Here is a 22500-nt window from a genome sequence, read left to right on the forward strand (position 1 = left end):
CGTCCTGACCAGGCATAGTTCACCATCTTTCGGGTCCCAGCGTGTACGCTCTTGGTGCGCCTCTTCACGCGATGTGAACGAGACGCCCCGGGAATGCAGGACGGTCCCACTTTTGAGGGCGGTTTAACGTAACCGTCCGTCTTCCCTCGGTCTTCGCGAGGAAGACCTTCACTTTCATTACGCCTTTAGGTTTAGTGATTCCCAATGACTCGCGTACATGCTAGACTCCTTGGTCCGTGTTTCAAGACGGGTCCTGAAAGTACCCAAAGCTATAGCGTCGCCGATCGGTCTTGGAAAAAAAAAGAGGTCTGTTCGAGAACTTCGTCGCCAACAGTCACCAGAGGTCGGACGCGGCACTGGGTCCGCGTGCCGACGCACGTGGCGCGCTTGCGACGAGTCGAACGCTCCTAAAAACGAGCGGCCTCCGACCTTACGTATACCGTCGAGCGAGTCGGCCGGAACGAGCGGGTCCGTCCGTACGTACGAGACGACGGGCGGGCTCCACCGCAAGTCGTAGACCGACACCCGACGGATCGCGACGTCCTACCAGGAGAAAAGTGCACGCGTTCGCCGCCGGTTCGAAGGACGGAGGGCGCGAAACCCGTTCCGAAGAACGTGTTCCGTCGCTCGACCCCGTCCCACGCCTACGTCGAAACGCGAATGAATTTCTCCCTTCGACCTTTCGGGTTTCTCAGGTTTACCCCTAAACGGTTTCACGTACTCTTGAACTCTCTCTTCAAAGTGCTTTTCAACTTTCCCTCACGGTACTTGTTCGCTATCGGTCTCGTGGTCATATTTAGCCTTAGATGGAGTTTACCACCCGCTTAGGGCTGCACTCTCAAGCAACCCGACTCTAAGGAGAGATCCTCCCGCGATCGGCAGCGGTCGCTACGGGCCTGGCACCCTCTCTGGGCTGTGGCCCCGTTCAAGAAGGACTTGGACGCGCCGCACGACCTCGGGATGATGGATCCTCCCGAACACCACATTTCCCGGCGCCCGATGTCGGCCGCGGGATTCGGTGCTGGGCTAATCCCTGTTCGCTCGCAGCTACTGAGGGAATCCTAGTTAGTTTCTTTTCCTCCGCTTAGTAATATGCTTAAATTCGGCGGGTAGTCTCACCTGCTCTGAGGTCGAAAAATTTATATTTTTCGTTTCGAGAGAACGAAAAAACAGACTCCGGTCACAACGACGAGAGAACGATCTAAACGCTTCGATCACATATAATATTAATATAATATAATATCATATCATATCATATCATATATCATATATATATGATTCGACGTCGTTTTCCGATCTTACACAACGTGTAATGACAATCGAAAATATCGGACACGTCGATCGCACGTTAAAAATCTACAATTCTCTCGTCGACCGGCGACGTGTGGCACGATAATTCGCACCGCACGATCCATACATCTCCTCCTCGTAGTCATAGACCACGACGACGAGATACGCTCTCACGTTTTAAGACGTCGCGTCACTCTACCTACATAAAATAAATATATAACGATCGGAATGCGAGTTAGTATATTTTATGGTAATATATCATCTCGTTTCGACGATCTAAGGTAGAGTGACGCGTGCACGTCCATCTCGCTGCGACGTCGCGGCGCGACATCGAAACAATAACACATCGACGTAATCGAATCATGCTTCGTTCGTCGTTATCGTAACGTTGTCTCTTCGTCGGACGCCGAGCAGTCTTTGAAATAGACACGACCCTCAGCCAGGAGTGGTCCGGGAACAGAATCCGAGGACCGCAATGTGCGTTCGAAATGTCGATGTTCATGTGTCCTGCAGTTCACAAGTTGACGCGCAATTAGCTGCGTTCTTCATCGACCCACGAGCCAAGTGATCCACCGTTTAGGGTAATATTTTTTTCTTTTTTTAACAACGACGAACGTTTCGGACGATACATACTAACGCTACGATTTTTACGCGAGCGCACAACAATCGTCCGAAACCTTACGTGTGTTGTTTCAAACGAGTGTTACTTGTTCAAATGGTTTGTGGTGTTTGTTTGTTTGTTTAAAGACGGCGCTCTCAATATTTCCGTTAGCGTCGACGCGCGACGAACCACCGTTCGAAACACTTACTCCTCGTAATTTAAGCAAACGGGAAGTGTCTCTCGGCTCGTCGACACGACTACAACCGGTCACGATCGCCGTCTGTAATTTTTAGACGAAGCTGTTTCACACACTCCTTTCCTTCTCTTTTAGGCGTAAAGAAACTCCGCTAACCGAAAAAACGTCGTAACGTCGTCGGGGTTCGTTTCCTTTCTATTACGAAAGACTACGAAACGCGCGCGACGTACGTCACCACGAAACGAACGGCACGTGAAATCGGGCGAAAATCCTTTACGACCACGAAAATTAGCAAAGCGCGCGCGAACGCGCGTGCCATTTCTCAGGTACCCGAATCATCTCACGGCAGTTTGCTTTAAACCTTCTGTCTTCTCTATAGAGCCTTACATAAACTACACAACGTCGCGAGAGTACGTTAGACGATTTCTCTTTCTCTTTCTCTCTCTGCATCACGCATCCCCTCGTGCAAAGCACATCCCCCGTCGGTGGTAGCTGCGCGCGTTTGTATGTGCGAGAGATATTATCTCGATCGAACGAAGTTCGGCACTTTGTCGTCGTCCTCAACAGCAGCAGCACATCCCGAGGCACACACAACTTTCGTCGTCTTCATTCCTCCCCGCTTGATCGTCGTCGACCGTGTAACGTAAAGCGTCACACGACGACCACTATCTTATACGGGGGGGGAGAAGAAAATGCCGGGACGACATTACTGGGAGAGGACGTCGTCAAAAGAACAACGCAGACACGTACTATTAAACGTACGTCACACCCACACGCAAAAAACCACCAAACGACGACGAAGTATGAACCTCGTCATCAGTTAGAGTCTGTCTCGAGAGGGAGTTGGTGTGCTTAGAGTTTTTCTAAGCGTCTAACTCTCGCAACGTACATACATAAGAAGAGAAGACTATTCGTTCGATTAAATATAATCGTGTCGCGTCGCGCGTCGCGTCTCACCACCACCGCCGCCGCCGTTTCTATCATTTTCAATTTCACACCTCCATCTCACCTTCATCTCTACACACCTACCTTCTACCTCGCTGTCGTAAGGTACGCGGCGCGCGTGATTTTTCCACGCGACGACGAACGACATCGAAGAAGAAGAAGGAGGAGAGGAGGAGTAGGAGGAGAAAAAAAAATAACAACGACGACGACGACGATGATGATATGATGACGACGACGACGACGACCACGACACAAGTCACATACTAGCGTGTGTGTATACATACATATATACAAATACACTGTAATGATCCTTCCGCAGGTTCACCTACGGAAACCTTGTTACGACTTTTACTTCCTCTAAATGATCAAGTTTGGTCATCTTCCCGGACACATCGACGACGCCGAAACGCCATCGCGTATCGGTCCGAAGACCTCACTAAATCATTCAATCGGTAGTAGCGACGGGCGGTGTGTACAAAGGGCAGGGACGTAATCAACGCGAGCTTATGACTCGCGCTTACTGGGAATTCCTCGTTCATGGGGAACAATTGCAAGCCCCAATCCCTAGCACGAAGGAGGTTCAGCGGGTTACCCGGGCCGCTCGGCCAGGGAGGACACGCTGATTCCTTCAGTGTAGCGCGCGTGCGGCCCAGAACATCTAAGGGCATCACAGACCTGTTATTGCTCAATCTCGTGCGGCTAGAAGCCGCCTGTCCCTCTAAGAAGAAAAGTTTGTACGCCGACAGTAAAAACCGCGCACGATCACGGGGCGCGAACCCCGGACCGGCGAGCCTTTAGGATGTCAAAATACGCCTATTTAGCAGGCCAGAGTCTCGTTCGTTATCGGAATTAACCAGACAAATCGCTCCACCAACTAAGAACGGCCATGCACCACCACCCACCGAATCAAGAAAGAGCTCTCAATCTGTCAATCCTTCCGGTGTCCGGGCCTGGTGAGGTTTCCCGTGTTGAGTCAAATTAAGCCGCAGGCTCCACTCCTGGTGGTGCCCTTCCGTCAATTCCTTTAAGTTTCAGCTTTGCAACCATACTTCCCCCGGAACCCAAAAGCTTTGGTTTCCCGGAAGCTGCCCGCCGAGTCATCGGAGGAACGTCGGCGGATCGCTAGCTGGCATCGTTTATGGTTAGAACTAGGGCGGTATCTGATCGCCTTCGAACCTCTAACTTTCGTTCTTGATCAATGAAAACGTTTTTGGCAAATGCTTTCGCTTCTGTCCGTCTTGCGACGATCCAAGAATTTCACCTCTAACGTCGCAATACGAATGCCCCCATCCGTTCCTATTAATCATTACCTCGGGGTTCCGAAAACCAACAAAATAGAACCGAGGTCCTATTCCATTATTCCATGCACACAGTATTCAGGCGAAGTTTTAGCCTGCTTTAAGCACTCTAATTTGTTCAAAGTAAACGTGCCGGCCCACCTCGACACTCAATGAAGAGCACCGCGGCAGGATTGAGTTGGGCGCGACCCTTGCGGGCCGACCCACCGGCAGGACGTCTCGCGACTCGCCAGTTAACACCGCGGACGATGAACCAGCGGCGCGAGACACAAATTCGACTACGAGCTTTTTAACCGCAACAACTTTAATATACGCTATTGGAGCTGGAATTACCGCGGCTGCTGGCACCAGACTTGCCCTCCAATTGATCCTCGTTAAAGGGTTTAGAGTGTACTCATTCCGATTACGGGGCCTCGGATGAGTCCCGTATCGTTATTTTTCGTCACTACCTCCCCGTGCCGGGAGTGGGTAATTTGCGCGCCTGCTGCCTTCCTTGGATGTGGTAGCCGTTTCTCAGGCTCCCTCTCCGGAATCGAACCCTGATTCCCCGTTACCCGTTACAACCATGGTAGGCGCAGAACCTACCATCGACAGTTGATAAGGCAGACATTTGAAAGATGCGTCGCCGGTGCGAAGACCGTGCGATCAGCGTAAAGTTATTCAGAGTCACCAAGTTGTACGATGACGAGCGCGAACCCGCCACCGATTGGTTTTGATCTAATAAAAGCACTCCTTCCGTCTCCGGTCGGAGCTCTGTTTGCATGTATTAGCTCTAGAATTACCACAGTTATCCAAGTAAGTGTGGGTACGATCTAAGGAACCATAACTGATTTAATGAGCCTTTCGCGGTTTCACCTTAATTTGGCTTGTACTGAGACATGCATGGCTTAATCTTTGAGACAAGCATATGACTACTGGCAGGATCAACCAGGGAACTGTACTCTTGTTTTGTGTGGTCGGCTCGTCATCGTCGCGTCTCGTCTCGTCTCGTCTCGTTTGTCGAGACGACGACGACGACAACGACGACGACGTTTCGGACCAAAAAACAAACACCAGTCTCCCCTCTCCGCGCGAACGCGACACGTTACGACGACGCGCGACAGCTATATATTAACACATAGCTGTGGTGCGCTTAAGCCGTCACAACGTGCGCGCGGCGTGTGGAGACCGACAAAAAGTCGGAATTTCGCGTGCGTTCAGCGCGTCTAGAATACGGAAAACCGTTCAAGACGCCACGCTCTCGAAACATTTCACATATTTTTATCAAACATTGTTTTTTCATATTATATATTATAATATGTGTATATAAAAAAACACGTTCAAAACGGAACACGATCGACCACATCCGCACGTGCAAAAACCAAAGTCAATAATTAAATTTCTTCGCTCGTAAGAGAACTACTAACTTCCACACCACACAACGAATTATCGCTTCGTCGCGCGCGTTTCGTCATCGTCCCGTGCGAGTGCGAAGTTCTACACATTAATATTAACCGAGATTTAACGCACGCACGTGTATCGTCAACCGATCCGGAACTCGACATCCTCTCGACCCTTCGCTAGATTGAAAGCGACACGGGATTCTCGTAGGAACGTTCGGTTCAAAATATAATCTCACTCGGAATCGGGAGAGCTATCGCAAAGTTATCAACGAGATCGTATCTCAAAAATTTCTGTATATTCGATTGCATGTAGGACCGTAACGTTGCTGCTTAACAACGCTCGCAGAGTCCGCAATCTCGCCGTGAGCACTGCCTATTGGCGTTTTTTCTATTTTAGTCGGGGAGGAGAAACACGAGACGACGGTTGCCGTGTGTCAGTGGCGATGATCTCTCTTGTCACATACACTCGGCAGTCACAAGGTCTCTCTGTAATCGATCGATCGATCATCGCACACACACACAACACTCGGCGGTCAACGTCAAACAACAAAAACCATCACACCGTGGTGGTGGGTTGTGTCGTCGTGTAAGCCCACACAAAAAACCACCAACGAAAAACAGAACGCCTTTATAGACTAGAATCCGCTTGTTTTTATACCACCCGTGTATCGGAAAGAAAAAAAAACTTTCTTTTTTCACTTCCCTTCAAAAACGGGCGTATATAGCACATGCGTTTCCAAACGGAGGAGACATTGCAACGACCGACCGACCGGTCGGCGACGCGTCACCTCTCACATAAGCGCAGTGGCCAGGTGCCGTCCCGACTACTCGCCTGTCGACACTGTACCCTACAAATGTGAAAATGTAAAGGCATTGCGATCACGACCGACCGCAATTCCATCCTCGCGAGCGACGGGACATCGTTCGAGTCGTCTCGTTAGTGTTAAAATATAAATTGGGGACACGTAAAATATAAACTACGGGCACGTCGGAAACGTATATAATGTAGGGGCACGTAAAATATAAACTACGGGCACGTCGGAAACGTATATAATGTAGGGGCACGTAAAATATAAACTACGGGCACGTCGAAATATATATAATGTAGGGGCACGTAAAATATAAACTAAGGGCACGTCGAAATACATATAATGTAGGGGCACGTAAAATATAAACTACGGGCACGTCGGAAACGTATATAATGTAGGGACACGTAAAATATAAACTACGGGCACGTCGAAATATATATAATGTAGGGGCACGTAAAATATAAACTAAGGGCACGTCGAAATACATATAATGTAGGGGCACGTAAAATATAAACTACGGGCACGTCAAAAACAAAGGAGGGTCACGTGGAAGACAAATACCGATGCCGGCCAATCTATCCACTGTACGATCCATAAGAGTACTATAATAGTTTTTCCTTGTGTTCGGACTATTTCAAATTTAAATTTGCAAGTTCGACACATGTAAAATGTAAACTACGGGAACGTCGAAAAATATAATTTAGAGGCGTGCAACACATAAACTACGGACACGTAAGAGACAAACTCTGGGAGGATACGTAAAATGTAAATAATTATGGTCATGAGGAAAAAAATACCGGTGCCGACCAGGCCACCCACTGTACGACTCTTAAGAATAATATGATAGTTTTTGTTGCATTCGGATTGTTTCAAATTTTAATTTGGAAGTTCGACACATGTAAAATGTAAACTACGGGCAAGTGAAAAATAAATTAGAGGTATGCAAGTTATAAGTAAAAATGAGAATGATATATTCCTACTCGGAACGGATGAAAGATTCAGGTAAAGTAGGATACTGGAATTGGATGTGGATCGACGATGTGTGTGTGTGTGTGTTTCACGTTTCTCTTTTTTTTCGATATATTTGTGGTTCTGAAAAGAACCGATTTGTAGGCGCACTAACGCCACTTCTCCGGTATTCTTTTGTTTTGTTGGAACGACGCGAATCACCGTTATTCTGGAGCCACTCTCCCACACAGTCACCAAAACTATAATTTTACTTCTTTTTTTTCGGAGTTGTCGGTGTTTTTTTTTTCGAAGCAACGGCAGCAGCCGACGCACTTTTTGCAGTTTTCGGTTTGGGAGCTTTAGGCTTTTTCGTAGGTCCGGGTTTGTTCGATTTTTTCGCTTTCGACGGTGATCTACCTTTATTCGTCGAGGTAGCTGCCGATGAAGCGGCTGCAGCGGAAACCGTTGTCTTTTTCGAAGTTTTCTTTTCGGCAGTGGCCGTCTTCTTCGTAGCTGCCGAGGTTGTAGTCTTTCGCTCGGCGGCGGCCGCTGCTGCGGCTTTTTTAGCTTTGGGCGAAGGGGCCGATTTGATTAGCTTACCCTTAGTATCATCACCACCACCACCGCTACCACTACCACCACCGCCACTGATTGCCTTGGTCACCGATCTTCGGGGTTTACTCGCCGTTTTCTTTTTGTTCTTCTCGCCGGCGGCTTGTTTAGACGTTCCCGAACCCGATGCGGACAACTTAAACGAACCCGAGGCTCCTTTTCCCTTAGTTTGTACAAGCGCCCCGTTGACGACGGCCGTTTTAAGATATTTCTTAATAAACGGGGCTACCTTTTCGGCATCTACCTTATAATTGGCGGCGATATACTTCTTGATGGCTTGCAAAGATGATCCTCCGCGTTCCTTTAAACCTTTTATTGCGTTCGTTACCATTTCGGAAGTCGGCGGGTGACTCGGCTTCGATCTTGGATTCTTCAATTTCTTTTCCTTCTTCGAAGGAGAACCGGCTGGCGTTGTCCCGCTGACTGTTGTACTTTCCGTATCGGCCATGGTTAATCACAAAAACAAAAAAAAAAAAGAAGAAAAATGTCACAAAAGCACGTGGGTACGAACGCACGCACACGCACACACACGCATACACACACACCACACGAGAATAGGTGAAATCGAAATTACGAAATTACGATTTATAGGCGACAAGAAAGACGACGGCACGAATTGGCGCGTACTAGCGGCAAGCAAAACGAAACGGAAATGACTCGTTGGAATTCGAACGTTGGGACAATATTAAAAAGGACGGGCGGAGGACTGAACGGCACGGCGTAGACGATCGACGGCTCTCGACTTGCTTTACACCGTCGACGTGTTAGTGGCTTCCCGTTTAAGTAACAAATTTCCTTATTCATCACGATATATCCGTTAATCTTGGGTTTTAGTAACGTTTCGCGAACTATGGGCTTTACGTCGACGAAGTGAATCGCCGTAAATAACGCATTTTAACCACCGAACTGACCGATGTAATAACACGTGATCAACGATTTTGCATCAACGGCATAGTTTGAAATCGTACATATCGGCACCGCAACAAATCGAACGTAGGAAGATGACGAATTTCGACAAACGGGTGTATACCTTTTGCCGTGGTATAATCGACAATTGCGTCGACGTCGAGGCAGGATCCTTAAAAAAATAAAATACGTTCTAGTGTCACCCCACCGAATCGGGCGACATTTTAAGCAAACGCAATCGACCAAAAGTGCTCGTAAAATGTCAATTTTACCGAGATTCGAAAAGTATCGTGTAATTCTCTGAGCGAAAAGGCACAAAACAACGGCTAAGCGATCTATTTGATGACGATTCGGTCGTTCCTACGTTTAGTAGTCGAAATCGTTATGTATTAGATATATGTGCGCACACACACACACACACACATGTACATATATATATATATAATGTGTGTGTGTGTGTATAAACAATATCAATATTTTATGTGCTACATAATAAGTTAAGCTATATATCGAACATCATGGATGACATGTTTATTTGTTATAATTAATGCATATTTAAATGACATTCGATCGCAACGGCATCACAGGACGACGAATTAATTAGATAAATAGATATGATAAAAACTAAAATTCCATTAAAGCAAAAAAAAAATCTGTGAAAGATTTTCTTTTCGAAAATACGTGTTGTGGCTCTTAAAAGAACCGATTTTTTTTTTTTTTGTTCCTTACACGTGAGACTCAACATGATGCCTACTAATCATTCTGTTTGCAAATCACACGCACGCACACACACACACACACACACACACACACACACAGTCACATAGACAATCGGGCGGCGGCGACAGCAACAGCAACAGCAGATACACGATACACAATCAACAAATCTAACCGCCAAATCCGTAAAGAGTACGTCCTTGTCGTTTCAACGCATATACAACATCCATGGCGGTGACGGTCTTTCGCTTTGCGTGTTCGGTGTAGGTCACGGCATCTCTGATTACGTTTTCCAAAAATACCTTCAAAACTCCACGGGTTTCTTCGTAAATTAAACCGGATATACGTTTCACCCCGCCACGTCTTGCCAATCGTCGAATCGCCGGCTTAGTAATACCTTGGATGTTGTCACGAAGCACCTTACGATGACGCTTAGCACCTCCTTTTCCCAGACCTTTTCCACCTTTACCTCTGCCAGTCATCTCGATAACTGCTGTTAAACGTTCGTGTTTTTTATTTTCTTGGAACTTTCGAAAGCGGGATACACAAACACTAACAATACGACAAGAGACGACACGTCACGTCAACAATAGCTGGACTGCCGGCGAAATTTCAAAAGCGTCAATTTTATATTCGGTTCGGAGGCTCCGCCCCTACCTAGTCGTTCTCCGCCAATACCGTCACGAGGCGACCGAACAAAAGCGGACGGCGATCGAGCGGTGCGTTATTTTCGTTTCGATCGGCGTCCCGTGTGTCGTTAGTCGTGTTCGTTGTCGCTCCGTGTGTTACTGTTTGTGTGTGTGTGCACGATTGATTTGTGAGATTCTAATTTCGTTTGTTCGTCGCAAGAAAAAAAAAAAATGGCTCGAACGAAACAAACTGCCCGTAAATCCACAGGCGGAAAAGCTCCCAGGAAGCAGTTGGCCACGAAAGCGGCTCGTAAAAGTGCCCCGGCCACGGGCGGAGTGAAGAAACCTCATCGCTACAGACCCGGTACGGTGGCACTTCGAGAAATTCGCCGTTATCAGAAGAGCACGGAACTCCTAATCAGAAAATTGCCGTTTCAACGTCTCGTTAGAGAAATAGCTCAAGATTTCAAGACTGACCTGCGTTTCCAAAGTTCGGCCGTGATGGCACTGCAAGAAGCTAGCGAGGCCTATCTCGTCGGTCTGTTCGAAGACACGAATTTGTGTGCCATTCACGCGAAACGCGTCACCATTATGCCTAAGGACATACAATTGGCCAGACGTATCAGAGGCGAAAGGGCTTAAGGTAAAACTTCCCGATTCGAATCAATAGTATATTACTAGTAGCAGTGGAAGTGCAGATTTTGAAGGAGAGCGTCCGAAAAAAAAAAACAAAAACAAAACGGTTCTTTTTAGAACCACAAAACGAAATTGAGAAAAGAAAATCGTCGGTCGATCATCGTCGATAACATTCGATAACTCCTAGTCGTAATAGAATGTTAGTGCGTAGTTAAAAAGGAAGGGAACGAAAAAAAAAAAAGAAAAGATATCTCCTTAATGGCGTAGGACGAGTAGAGCGGTCGAAACCGGCGTTCTGTTTATCTACTACTACTACTAACACCGATACCGACCAGTCTACTTACGGTACGACACTGCGAGGAATTTTAAAGATTTGTTGCACCGTGCACACGACCACACTTTCGAAAAGCTTCGCAATTCCCAATACCATCGTTCTATTATTAATTGTGGCACGTATGTCCGACACACAAACACAGTGTGTCTGCGTATGTATAGTTAAAATATAACGAGAGAATTGTACAAGTGTTATCGAAACGTTTTTTTTTTTTTTTTTCTTCCTTCAGAAAACTAGGACTAAATCTATCTAATCGACTACTCGCAGTTCGATTTTCTTTTATGTATAATGTCGTTTTGGTCCTTAAAAGGACCGATTTTCATTTTCTTATTGTGTTCTATCGGGGTGTCTGATCGAACAAAAACAAACAAACAAACAAAAAAAAATTACTTGGTTTTGCTGTCGGTCTTCTTCGGTAAAAGTACGGCCTGAATGTTCGGTAATACACCGCCCTGGGCGATGGTGACTCCTGAGAGAAGTTTGTTTAATTCCTCGTCGTTTCTTATGGCCAATTGCAAATGCCTGGGAATGATACGGGTTTTCTTGTTGTCCCTTGCGGCGTTGCCGGCCAATTCCAACACCTCGGCGGCCAAATATTCCATTACCGCGGCCAAATATACCGGAGCTCCGGCTCCCACTCTTTCGGCATAGTTTCCCTTGCGAAGTAAACGATGAATTCTTCCGACCGGAAATTGCAAACCGGCACGGCTGGAACGTGACTTTGCCTTTCCCTTCACTTTACCACCTTTGCCGCGTCCCGACATTTTGTTTTCTTTCTTGAAGTAAATTAACGAACACACACACACACACACAGAGAAAGAGATAGAGAGCGAGAGAGAGAAAAAGACGCACAAGCACAAACGACAAAGAGAAAAACGAACCGAACAAGTATAACTATCGACGACAACGACGACTACACCACGAAGCTCGCTCGATGCTGGTTGATTTTTATTGGTGACAGTGCTGGAGTGCACTCTTACACCTTTGTGGGCAGTTTCGAACAATTGGTTAATTAAGACTGTAAGTTGTTTAATCAATCAATTGATCGTTGGGGAGTTTTGCACGTGTACTCACATACATACGTTTTGTGACGTGTGTGCGTAAGCGTGCGTTATGGTAATGGTTTCCCATGTTTCGTAGGTTTTATTGAGGTGTTATGTATTGATTTGTGTGCGTGTAGGACTATACTTGTATTGGGGTTTTTAGATTTTTGTGTTTGGTTGGATTACCGTTTGGCTCAGGGGCAAACGTTTGTTGGATGAGGGGATTTGCGTGTTGTTTAGTCTCTTCAAAAAATTTTTTGTGCCTGTTTTGTATGTATTTTTTTATTGTTTCGGTGTTTGTGTCATTCCTGATGCATGAATTTCTAATGTACCAAGGAGCATTGGTTATTTGTCTAAGCATTTTATTTTGGAAGGTTTGAATTTTGAGAATGTTCGTGCTACTTGCCTGACTCCAGGCAACACAAGCATACGTCAATGTGGGACGGATGTATTGTTTGTAAATGAGAAGTTTATTGCTTAGGTTTAGTTTGGATTTACTGTTTAGTAATGGATACATTATTGCTCTTTTACTGTTTGCTTTAGTGATTTGTTTGTTAATGTGTTCACACCAAGTAAGTTTCTTGTCCAAAGTGACTCCCAAGTAGTTGACTGAGTTTTTCCATTTGATTTCGTGTTTGTTAATGGTGAGGTGATTTTGTGGGTTTCGTTTTTTGCGAGTGATTTGAATTGCTTCAGTTTTATTTGAGTTTATTTTTATCTTCCATTTCTCAGTCCATTTTTCAAATAAGTGAAGTTGGGTCTGAAGTCTTATAAGCGTCCTGGCAGTGCTTTTGTCTGTTGTGAAGCAACAAGTGTCATCGGCGTAGATTGATAGTTCGGTATGAGGGGCTTTTGGAATGTCGGCAGTGTAAAGATTGTAAAGATGCGGGCCTAGGACAGATCCTTGAGGGACTCCTGCTGTCATAGTTTTTATGAGGGATTTGTGATTTCCGAATGTTACTTGAAATTTTCTGTTGTTTAGGTATGTATGAAGAAAGTGTACGTAATTTTTTTCTAAGTGGTATTGGTTACATAGTTTATATATGAGTCCTTCATGCCAAACTTTGTCGAAGGCCTTTTCAATGTCTAGCATGACTAGGCCAGTTGATTTGTTTTTTTGAAGACCATTAATTATGTTTTCGGTAATGCGAGCTAGCTGGAGTTCAGTGTTATGATGTTTGACGAATCCGAACTGTTCTTTTGGGATAATTGCTTCTGTTTTGATGAGTAGTCTTTCAAGAAAGACTCTCTCCAGGATTTTGGAAGACGACGCAATTAAACTAATAGGTCTCCAATTTTGGGGGAATAATTGGTCTTTATTAGGTTTCGGGATTAGGATTATATTAGCTATTTTCCATGGATCAGGGAAATGGTTCAGTTCGAGTGATTTGTTTATTATGTAAGTTAGTTGTTCCAGGTAAATGTCTGGGAGGTTTTTTAGTGCTCTATTGCTAATTAAGTCAGGTCCGGGAGCTTTTTTATTTTTAAGGTATTTTATTATTTTTTTTATTTCTTCAGTGGTGGTGGTAGGGATTGTGATGGGTACATGGTTTTGTGATAGGTCTGTAGCAAAGTTCTCAACGTATTCTTCGAATTTCCTATAGTTTTTTGAACTTTTATTGGGGCTGAATTGGTTTTCGAGTGAGTCGGCAAAAGTTTCAGATTTGTCTTCTTCACTGAATACCAGTCCGTACGGACCATGGATAGGTTTGTGAATCGTTTTTGGTTGAGAATTGAGTTTCAGAGCTTTCTTTATGTCCCAAAGTGAGTTGTTCTCTGTGTTTAGTTCTAGTAGAAGGGTTTCCCATTTTTTGTTTTTGTGTTTTTTGATGTCATTTTTGATTTGATTCGTGAGTCTGTTTGCTTTTGTATTTATATTCGGGTCAAGGGTTCTTTTTGCCAGTTTTTTGAGTCTGTTTCTCTCTCTAATTAGATTTCTTATCTCGTTAGGAAGAGAATATAGATTGTGGGTGGGGCAAGGGAATTCTTTGGTTGTGTGGGTTATGGTTTCATGTATTTTTTGAGTGAATAAGTTAACTGCTTTATTTAGTTGGAGTGGGTTTTGAACAGGAGGTAGTGTGAGGGGTTTTGTTTCAAGTAAGTTCTTGAAGTCCCTCCAGTTAACTGCTTTTCGGGTTTGAGGTATGTATATTGGATTTGATCCAATAGTGATGAGGATAGGAGAATGATCTGAGCTTAGTTCGTCAACATTTTGTATGTGTATGTCTGTGTTTAAGTTTCTGTGTAGTGCTATGTCGAGAATATCAGGAGATTCATGATGAAAATGGGTAGGCTCTAATGGAGCTGAGATGCAGACATTATTTTCCATGGCGTATTTGTTCAGTCTGATTCCATCCGCGTTACTGGACCTACAGCCCCACGTTTTATTTTTAGAATTTAGATCACCGGCAATTAATATTTGATTATTGTTGTTAAATATGTTGTCAAGATCTAGATTATTCAGTCTTTTTTTGGGGGGTTTATACGTCGAGTGTATATCTATAGGGCCAGTAGTTAGGTAGACTTTGATTGAGGTTTGTTCAAGTGAATCCAATTTTGGTGAAGGAATTAAGGTGTGCCTGATTTTATTTTTGATTAATATTGCAGTGCCACCACCACGATTGGTAATCCTGTCGTTTCTGTAAGTTGTATAGTTTTTGATAGTAAAGTTTGTAGCCGGTCTCAAAAAGGTTTCCTGAATAAGTATTAGGTCATATTTCTCTTCTGTTACTAGGTTTGCCAGTTCATGTCGTTTGGGAAATACCGAATTGGCATTCCAACTTAAAATTGTGATGGAGTTAGGTGTTATTAAGTTCGCCATTGCGGAGTTGTTAATGAGAGGACGTGTGGGATTGTTATTCGTTTAAACGATTGTGTTTAGGGAGTTTAGTATGGGGTTATCCTTTATTAGGTTGGAAAGAATTTCCACACGTACTTTCATTTCCTCTGGTGAGAGTGATAGTAGTGTAATTAAATTATTACTAGGAGCTTTGTTGACGAGTTTAGTAATTTCTGTTTTATTTTTGGGAGGGTTTTGTTGTGTTGGCGGAGGGGGAGGTTGGGTAAGTTGTGAACGTTTGCTCCAGTCGTATAGTTTTGTCTTGCTAGGATCAAGAGTATTGGTTTTTAGAGGTTCAGATTTCTTTTGTTCTTGAAGGAGACGGTTTCTGGGGTTTTTGGGGCACTTAGTATGGTTGGCCGCGTGCGGTCCGTCACAATTTGCACACTTGAGGGAATTGTTGTTCTTGTTGGGGCAATTTAGATGGTAGTGATTACCTGCACATTTGTGGCATCGCGGTGAGGCACTGCAGTTTATTGAGGAGTGTCCAAATTTTTGACAATTTTTACACTGTGGGGGAAGGTTGGTGTGTCTTTGTGCTTCGATTTGCACTGGCATATAACACACATGTTTCTCATTGTAAAAATTATCTTGTGATTTAGGTAGAAGTATTTTGACTAGTGATGTTTTTTGATTTCTTGAGTTTCTGAGTCGATAGCATTCTATTACTTCATATCCTTTATCTATTATGTCATTTTTGATGTCGTCTATGTCTATGTTTATATCGAGACCTTTGATGATGATGTTTAATTTCCTGTCCTCGGGAAGGAAATATGTATGGTATTCTACTTTATGTTGCTTAAGTAGTGTAGTGGCTTTTCGGTGGTCGTCTGATGAATCTGGGAAGATTTGTATTCCCAAGCTTGACTTTTTTGTTTCAAGAATTTTGACATTTTTTTCTTTGAGTATTTTCATTGCCTGTAAATACTTATTTCCTTCCCTTATGACTATTGGTACTGTTTTGGGTGTTTTAGTTTTGTTGTTTTCAGATTGTGTAGGTTTTGGGTTTTCGTGTTTTTGTGGGGTGAGGGTGTTTTGATTATCTTGTTTTTTTTTCAGTTCGGAGTTTGTTGTTTTAGGGTGATTTAGTTTTACGGGTAATGGGGGGAATTCATCCAAGGTGTCCATTAGTTCTACTGCTTTTTTTGATTGTGTATGTGTTTTTGCGTGCGAAGATTGAGATAGTGGTTGTGAATTGTATTCAGGAATTGTGGGGATTAGTTTGTTTTCAAAGTGAGCTTTTAGTTGAATTAATAGCTCGCCATTTTGTCGAGTTAACGTTTTAATGTTTTCATTTAATTGGACGAGTTGTTCTTTAAGTGTTTTGTTTTCATTTTCAAGGGCTGTAATTTTTTCTGCAGAATGTGCGAGTTTTGCCGTGTATGCGTCAATGTTTTGAGAGTGGGTCTTTTTGATTTTAACTTCAGGAAAATCAGGCTTACCCATTTCTGAAGCTTGCGATTGGAATCGCTCGAAGTGTTTCCTCCAACGTAGTAATTGTGGCTTGATTGGCTTACACTTTATGATGGTTTTTTTTGAGTGTGGTTGTTCAATATCGGTAGAGCTTTTGAATTCTCTGTTGTTTTTGCTTATACGACTACTCATATACACTATTACTGGCGCGCCGGAGTAATATTGTGGCTAGCACGAGCGCGAGCGAACGACACCGCGAAGCGACTGAGAATAGAATGAGAAAAAGACGCACAAGCACAAACGACAAAGAGAAAAACGAACCGAACAAGTATAACTATCGACGACAACGACGACTACACCACGAAGCGACAACGACGAACCGTTAAAGTAGAATGAACTGCAAAATCGAGCACCGTATTTATGTGGAACGACGCGACCAACGAAATCGCTCCGTTTCTCGAAACGGAGGTGGGCGGGGCTTGTTAAGGGACTCGCTCCTCACTTAAATAGACGTCCGACTGGAGTTCACGTTTAATAGTAAGAAGATCCTCGTCGCGTGTCGAAGTCCTCGCGATCGGTTTGTGTGTGGCGTGAGATTGTGTTTTTGTGTTTCTCGAAATTTTTCGTTTCTTTTTTTTTTGTTTGTTCGTTTGTTTGACGCGTGATCATGCCGCCGAAAACGAGTGGAAAAGCCGCAAAGAAAGCCGGTAAGACTCAGAAAAACATATCGAAGACCGATAAGAAGAAAAAACGCAGGAGGAAGGAAAGCTACGCGATTTACATCTACAAAGTGTTGAAACAAGTCCATCCCGACACCGGAATCTCCAGCAAAGCGATGTCTATCATGAATTCTTTCGTGAACGACATATTCGAACGGATCGCCGCCGAAGCGTCTCGATTGGCTCACTACAATAAAAGATCGACGATTACCAGTAGGGAAATACAAACGGCAGTTCGATTGTTGTTACCGGGCGAGTTGGCCAAGCACGCCGTAAGCGAAGGTACGAAAGCCGTCACCAAGTACACTAGTTCGAAATAAACACGATCGTTCGATCCGTCCTTGCATGACAACGACAAAAGAAAAAAAAAAAGAAGAAAATCGGCTCTTTTAAGGGCCACAATTTACGAAAACAAAGGAAAATCGATTTTTTTTTTCCCTTATCGCCGCCAATCAGTAGATATTTGCAACCTTTCATAACGCGGACGTGTGGATGCGTGCGCGTGCGTGTATGTGTTAATCGCGTAAAACATTTTTTTTTTTTTTTTCCGTTTCTTGTTACGTTCGAATTTAGGAGACATACGCCACCGATGCGTCAAATTAAAAAAAAAAAAAAAATTCTCCGAATGCAAAGAAAGACTATTACGTTAGCTTTACGCGTCGTACAGTGGATAGACTGGACGGCACCGGTATTTTTTATATCTTTTTTTTTTTTTCACGTGCCACTACTTTATATTTCCCTACTGGTCCATAATTTGTTTACGATTTATAACATGTATTAATTTTTTCGTCGTCACCATCAGTGAATATTAGAAAACGGTCTACACCACGTATGCGTCTCTATTTGGTAGTCAGTCCATTGAGGCAGGGAGATACCTTACGATATCGCACGAGTAAGAGTTATCGACGATCAAAAGGTATGTATATTTTTGCTTTTGTGGCCGCGGATGCATGCATGTACGTAGGTATATGACGTGAGTATAGATTTGTCGAATAACAACTTCGGTGATAGGAGGAGGGATAGTCTATTTCGTAAATTAGCAAAACATTTTACACGATCCTAACTAGAGACATTACAGACATTTATAGTATATACACACATATACACATAAACTAGAAACATATAAAAAAAAAAATACACACGCACACGCACACACACACATTGGTACCGTCCAGTCTACTCATCGGTCGACACGCTGGAAAAATAGAAATGATCAATACTCGAACGTTTCTCTTTTATTTCGAGGTGTTCGTGGTTTCAAAAAAAAAAAAAAAAAAAAAAAAACGACTTTTAGAGGCGCACCAACATCACATTTCCTTTGTTGTCATATCGTCGGATGAACGACGAACCACGGTCGTTCCGGAGAGTCTCCCACGCAATCATTAAAAGCTCTAAGCTTTGCTTTTTGGTTTTTTTTTCTTGTTCTTCTTTTGGGAACGTGGGCGTTTTTTCGATTTCTTTTTTAAAGCAACAACAGCAACAGTAAAAACACGAGAACGCGCACATAGATTAAATCTAAACTAAGAGAAATGACGTTTCTTAGGCGAGAGGAAAGACAGCAACGCGAACCGACACGCACCAAAAGCGGAAAACAAGACGAAACGGATGTGACCCGTCGGAATCCGAACTTCGAGACAATATTACAAAAGACGGACGGAGGACTGAACCTCATAGGAGAGTCACGACGATCAGCAGCTTTTAACACGTTTCGACGTAATAAAATAAAGTACAAAAAAGTACATTTATATATATATATATATATATATATATATATATAAATTTAAAAAAAAAAAGAAAAGAAACAAACGAGAAAAAAAAAAAATTAAAGAATAGATTTTCTTTTCGAAAAAAAAACATGTTGTGGCTCTTAAAAGAACCGATTTTTTCTTTCGTTTTTTGCACGTGAGACCTAACGAAATGTCTACTTGCCATTTTTGATCGGTCGCGAGGACGTGTCCACGCATCAGGTGACAGCGGACACACACACACACACACACACAGATACACACACACACACACAAACACGCGCGCGCGCTCGATGAACAATCAACAACAAATCTAACCACCGAATCCGTAAAGAGTGCGTCCTTGTCGTTTTAATGCGTATACGACGTCCATGGCCGTGACGGTTTTTCTCTTTGCGTGTTCGGTATAGGTCACTGCATCCCTGATTACGTTCTCCAAAAATACCTTCAAAACTCCACGGGTTTCTTCGTAAATTAAACCTGATATACGTTTCACCCCGCCACGTCTTGCCAATCGTCGAATCGCCGGTTTAGTGATACCTTGGATGTTGTCACGAAGCACCTTACGATGACGCTTAGCACCTCCTTTTCCCAGACCTTTTCCTCCTTTACCTCTTCCAGTCATTTCGACACGTACACAAGAAACGCGCAAAAATGTTAATTACAAAACACGAAACGTCACGTCAACAACGAAAAACGACGACGACAAAAATTGGACTGGCCACGAAAATATCCAAATTCGTCGCTTTTATATTCGGTTAGGACGCTCCGCCCCTACCGATTCGATCTCCGCCAATCGCGTCACGAGGCGATCGAACAAAACTCCGACGGCAAACTGGACGCCTCGTTATTTTCGTTTCGACCGGCGGCGTCTCGTGCATCGCGTTAATCGTGGTCGTGGTCGTTGTCGCTTCGTTTGAGTATTATTGTGTGTGTGCACGTTCGTTTGTTCGTCGCAAGAAAGAAAAAAAAATAATAAAAGAAAATAAAAGAAAATGGCTCGTACGAAACAAACTGCTCGAAAATCCACTGGTGGAAAAGCCCCCAGAAAACAGTTGGCCACGAAAGCGGCTCGTAAAAGTGCCCCGGCCACGGGCGGAGTGAAGAAACCTCATCGCTACAGACCCGGTACGGTGGCACTTCGAGAAATTCGCCGTTATCAGAAGAGCACGGAACTCCTAATCAGAAAATTGCCGTTTCAACGTCTCGTTAGAGAAATAGCTCAAGATTTCAAGACTGACCTGCGTTTCCAAAGTTCGGCCGTGATGGCACTGCAAGAAGCTAGCGAGGCCTATCTCGTCGGTCTGTTCGAAGACACGAATTTGTGTGCCATTCACGCGAAACGCGTCACAATTATGCCAAAGGACATACAATTGGCCAGACGTATCAGAGGCGAACGAGCTTAAGGTAAAGCTTTCCGATTAAAATGAATAATAATAATAATAATAATAGTTGTAGTAGTAGTAGTAGTAGTAGCAGCAGTAGTGGAAGTGCGAATTTTAAAGGAGATAATCCAAAATTAAAAAAATAAATTAATTTAAAAAAACCGGTTCTTTTTAGAACCAGAAAAGAAAACAAAAAAAAAGAAAATCGTCTACCCACGTACCGCAAGTATTCTTCACCCGAAATTTTCTATACGCCTCTATTCGTTTCTCCCTTGAATACGTAGTAGTACTATTATTTTTTTTGTAGAACCACACAAAACAAAACGTAGTAGGAAATCGTAACGTTGAAAATATCTACCGATGGAGATAACACGAAATATAAATAAAAATCGATTTTCCTTTATCTCAATAAATATTGGCTCTTAAAAGAGCCGATTTTTTAGTGTGAGTGCGATAACGAGAAATAAATAACAAAAAAAAAAATAATAATAATAAAAAAAAAGAAAGAGAAACTACTGCCGTACGTTCTCTCAGAATTACGAACGATGAGTAGACTGGACGGTACCGTTCACGAACAGGACGTGCCCGTAGTTCAGGTAATGTAGGGGCACGTGAAATTGTATAACTAATGGGGGAACGTCCTTTATTTTTCTTTCCTTTTATTTATTTTTCTCGAACGGAACGTTTCGTGCGGTTCCGAAAAAAGACCGATTTGTAAGCATGCAGTTGAAAACGGAGGTTACGACGAGAATTGCTACAATAACAGAGGGTTACAAAGAGGATTGCTAAAATGAAAGAGGAGCACAACGAAGAGCTCTACAATAAAACGTCTAGAAAAAAAAAAGTAGTCCTCTAAAAAATGGCCACAAGATGGAGGAACCCCGAGGATTGATTGAGTTTGAGGTTTAGTGACGGGGTGCGCCTTTTTTTAAGACTTTGGCAATGCCTCCGTCACACCCCCCAAAAATAATCTCGTCTTTGATGCGCCTCGAAATTCCTCATTTGGGCCTTTCAGACCGAACGACAGGGAATATATCTCAACGTACAAAAATAAAGAAAGCGTGGATAGAGAAGGAAGCACAAAAAAAGAAAAAAAAAAAAAAACATATAAAAATTTACTCACCCTTCGTACGCTTTAGTATCCATTCCGAAAGTTTCGAAACTTCAGCAATTTCGTAATTGTAACCGCGAAGCGCTGTCAAAAATCTTAAAAGTGGCTTTTGCAAAAGAAGTTAAAACTTCTGAAACAAAGATTTTTTTTTGGTTTTCAATGCCGCTCGGCATCGCGCTGCGGCACTTTATCCCGTCTCCGTCTCTCTAGAAAAATTCACACGTGTTTGTGTTTAAAAAAAAAAAAAACACGAAAAAACACTTGTGCGATTTTTCTTTTACTCCTTTCACAGGCACACACAGTGTACATCGACCGCGTGCACAAAATCACTCGGTAACGAGACGACGCGCGAGGTCCCTACGTATTTATTATGTTTTAAGAAAAACATTAAAAAAAAACAATACGCTTTTTCTTTTATTAGCGCATCGCGTCTATGCACAAATTGTCGAACCGCACGCACATTCACTACACTAACACAGCCCGGCGACAACAACACCACACGCTCGCGGACACGTCCGACCGCCGCCACCGTACCGCACAACGAAATGATAAATGTCTCGACGTCGATTTATATTTATACACTACCGTCTCGAGAGACGGAAAGATTTCATTGGTCGCGGCGTTAGCTCTCGAATAAATACGAAGCAGTCCTGGACTTTGGCATACACTTCGATAAGATAACCCGAAGAAGCGACAACATAGAAATAAAAATGAATCGTTTTAACGGTCATACATACGTACATACATACATACACATAGTATATACATGTACGTAGTACGGTACGTATGTTCGTACATTTGCAGTGCGTTTCAGAAATGCACGGCGGCACTATTCGAGGTATGTATTATTTGGTACAATACAGTAATTTTTCGGAACTTCGAAATTCCATGAATATTTGATTCTTTTGATGCAATTTCAAAAAAAAAAGATTGGATTTCACG

General features: G+C 43.5%; 7 protein-coding genes, 2 non-coding genes and 1 pseudogene across 9 annotated transcripts; 3 read left to right on the plus strand and 7 right to left on the minus strand.

Annotated features, from left to right (window-relative positions):
* LOC136419108 (large subunit ribosomal RNA) overlaps window positions 1–1133 on the minus strand; it is a pseudogene marked incomplete at its 3' end in the record, with an annotated part of 3633 nt that extends 2500 nt beyond the window's left edge.
* Window positions 1134–1719: 586 nt separating this feature from the next.
* Window positions 1720–1874, minus strand: LOC136419105 (5.8S ribosomal RNA). The gene has a single exon (XR_010753071.1). It is a non-coding gene; the product is annotated as a 5.8S ribosomal RNA (ribosomal RNA).
* Window positions 1875–3334: 1460 nt separating this feature from the next.
* On the minus strand, window positions 3335–5264 carry LOC136419111 (small subunit ribosomal RNA). Its single transcript, XR_010753076.1, has one exon. It is a non-coding gene; the product is annotated as a small subunit ribosomal RNA (ribosomal RNA).
* A 2453-nt stretch (window positions 5265–7717) lies between these two features.
* Window positions 7718–8628, minus strand: LOC136419098 (histone H1-like). Its single transcript, XM_066405274.1, has one exon. It carries the CDS (start codon window positions 8527–8529, stop codon window positions 7738–7740), a length of 792 nt encoding a protein of 263 aa, XP_066261371.1. The 5' UTR covers window positions 8530–8628; the 3' UTR covers window positions 7718–7737.
* A 1205-nt stretch (window positions 8629–9833) lies between these two features.
* LOC136419096 (histone H4) lies at window positions 9834–10275 on the minus strand. Its single transcript, XM_066405272.1, has one exon. It carries the CDS (start codon window positions 10184–10186, stop codon window positions 9875–9877), a length of 312 nt encoding a protein of 103 aa, XP_066261369.1. The 5' UTR covers window positions 10187–10275; the 3' UTR covers window positions 9834–9874.
* Window positions 10276–10489: 214 nt separating this feature from the next.
* Window positions 10490–10976, plus strand: LOC136419103 (histone H3). Its single transcript, XM_066405278.1, has one exon. The coding sequence runs from the start codon at window positions 10565–10567 to the stop codon at window positions 10973–10975; it is 411 nt and encodes a 136-aa protein (XP_066261375.1). The 5' UTR covers window positions 10490–10564; the 3' UTR covers window position 10976.
* A 665-nt stretch (window positions 10977–11641) lies between these two features.
* On the minus strand, window positions 11642–12100 carry LOC136419104 (histone H2A). Its single transcript, XM_066405279.1, has one exon. It carries the CDS (start codon window positions 12065–12067, stop codon window positions 11690–11692), a length of 378 nt encoding a protein of 125 aa, XP_066261376.1. The 5' UTR covers window positions 12068–12100; the 3' UTR covers window positions 11642–11689.
* Window positions 12101–17250: 5150 nt separating this feature from the next.
* Window positions 17251–17685, plus strand: LOC136419095 (histone H2B-like). Its single transcript, XM_066405271.1, has one exon. It carries the CDS (start codon window positions 17266–17268, stop codon window positions 17635–17637), a length of 372 nt encoding a protein of 123 aa, XP_066261368.1. The 5' UTR covers window positions 17251–17265; the 3' UTR covers window positions 17638–17685.
* A 1535-nt stretch (window positions 17686–19220) lies between these two features.
* LOC136419100 (histone H4) lies at window positions 19221–19769 on the minus strand. The gene has a single exon (XM_066405276.1). It carries the CDS (start codon window positions 19685–19687, stop codon window positions 19376–19378), a length of 312 nt encoding a protein of 103 aa, XP_066261373.1. The 5' UTR covers window positions 19688–19769; the 3' UTR covers window positions 19221–19375.
* A 261-nt stretch (window positions 19770–20030) lies between these two features.
* Window positions 20031–20483, plus strand: LOC136419092 (histone H3). The gene has a single exon (XM_066405267.1). The coding sequence runs from the start codon at window positions 20058–20060 to the stop codon at window positions 20466–20468; it is 411 nt and encodes a 136-aa protein (XP_066261364.1). The 5' UTR covers window positions 20031–20057; the 3' UTR covers window positions 20469–20483.
* The last annotated feature ends 2017 nt before the right edge of the window (window positions 20484–22500 follow it).

This window comes from Euwallacea similis, unplaced genomic scaffold (genome assembly GCF_039881205.1).
Source record: "Euwallacea similis isolate ESF13 unplaced genomic scaffold, ESF131.1 scaffold_76, whole genome shotgun sequence".
Taxonomy (NCBI): Eukaryota; Metazoa; Arthropoda; class Insecta; order Coleoptera; family Curculionidae; genus Euwallacea; species Euwallacea similis.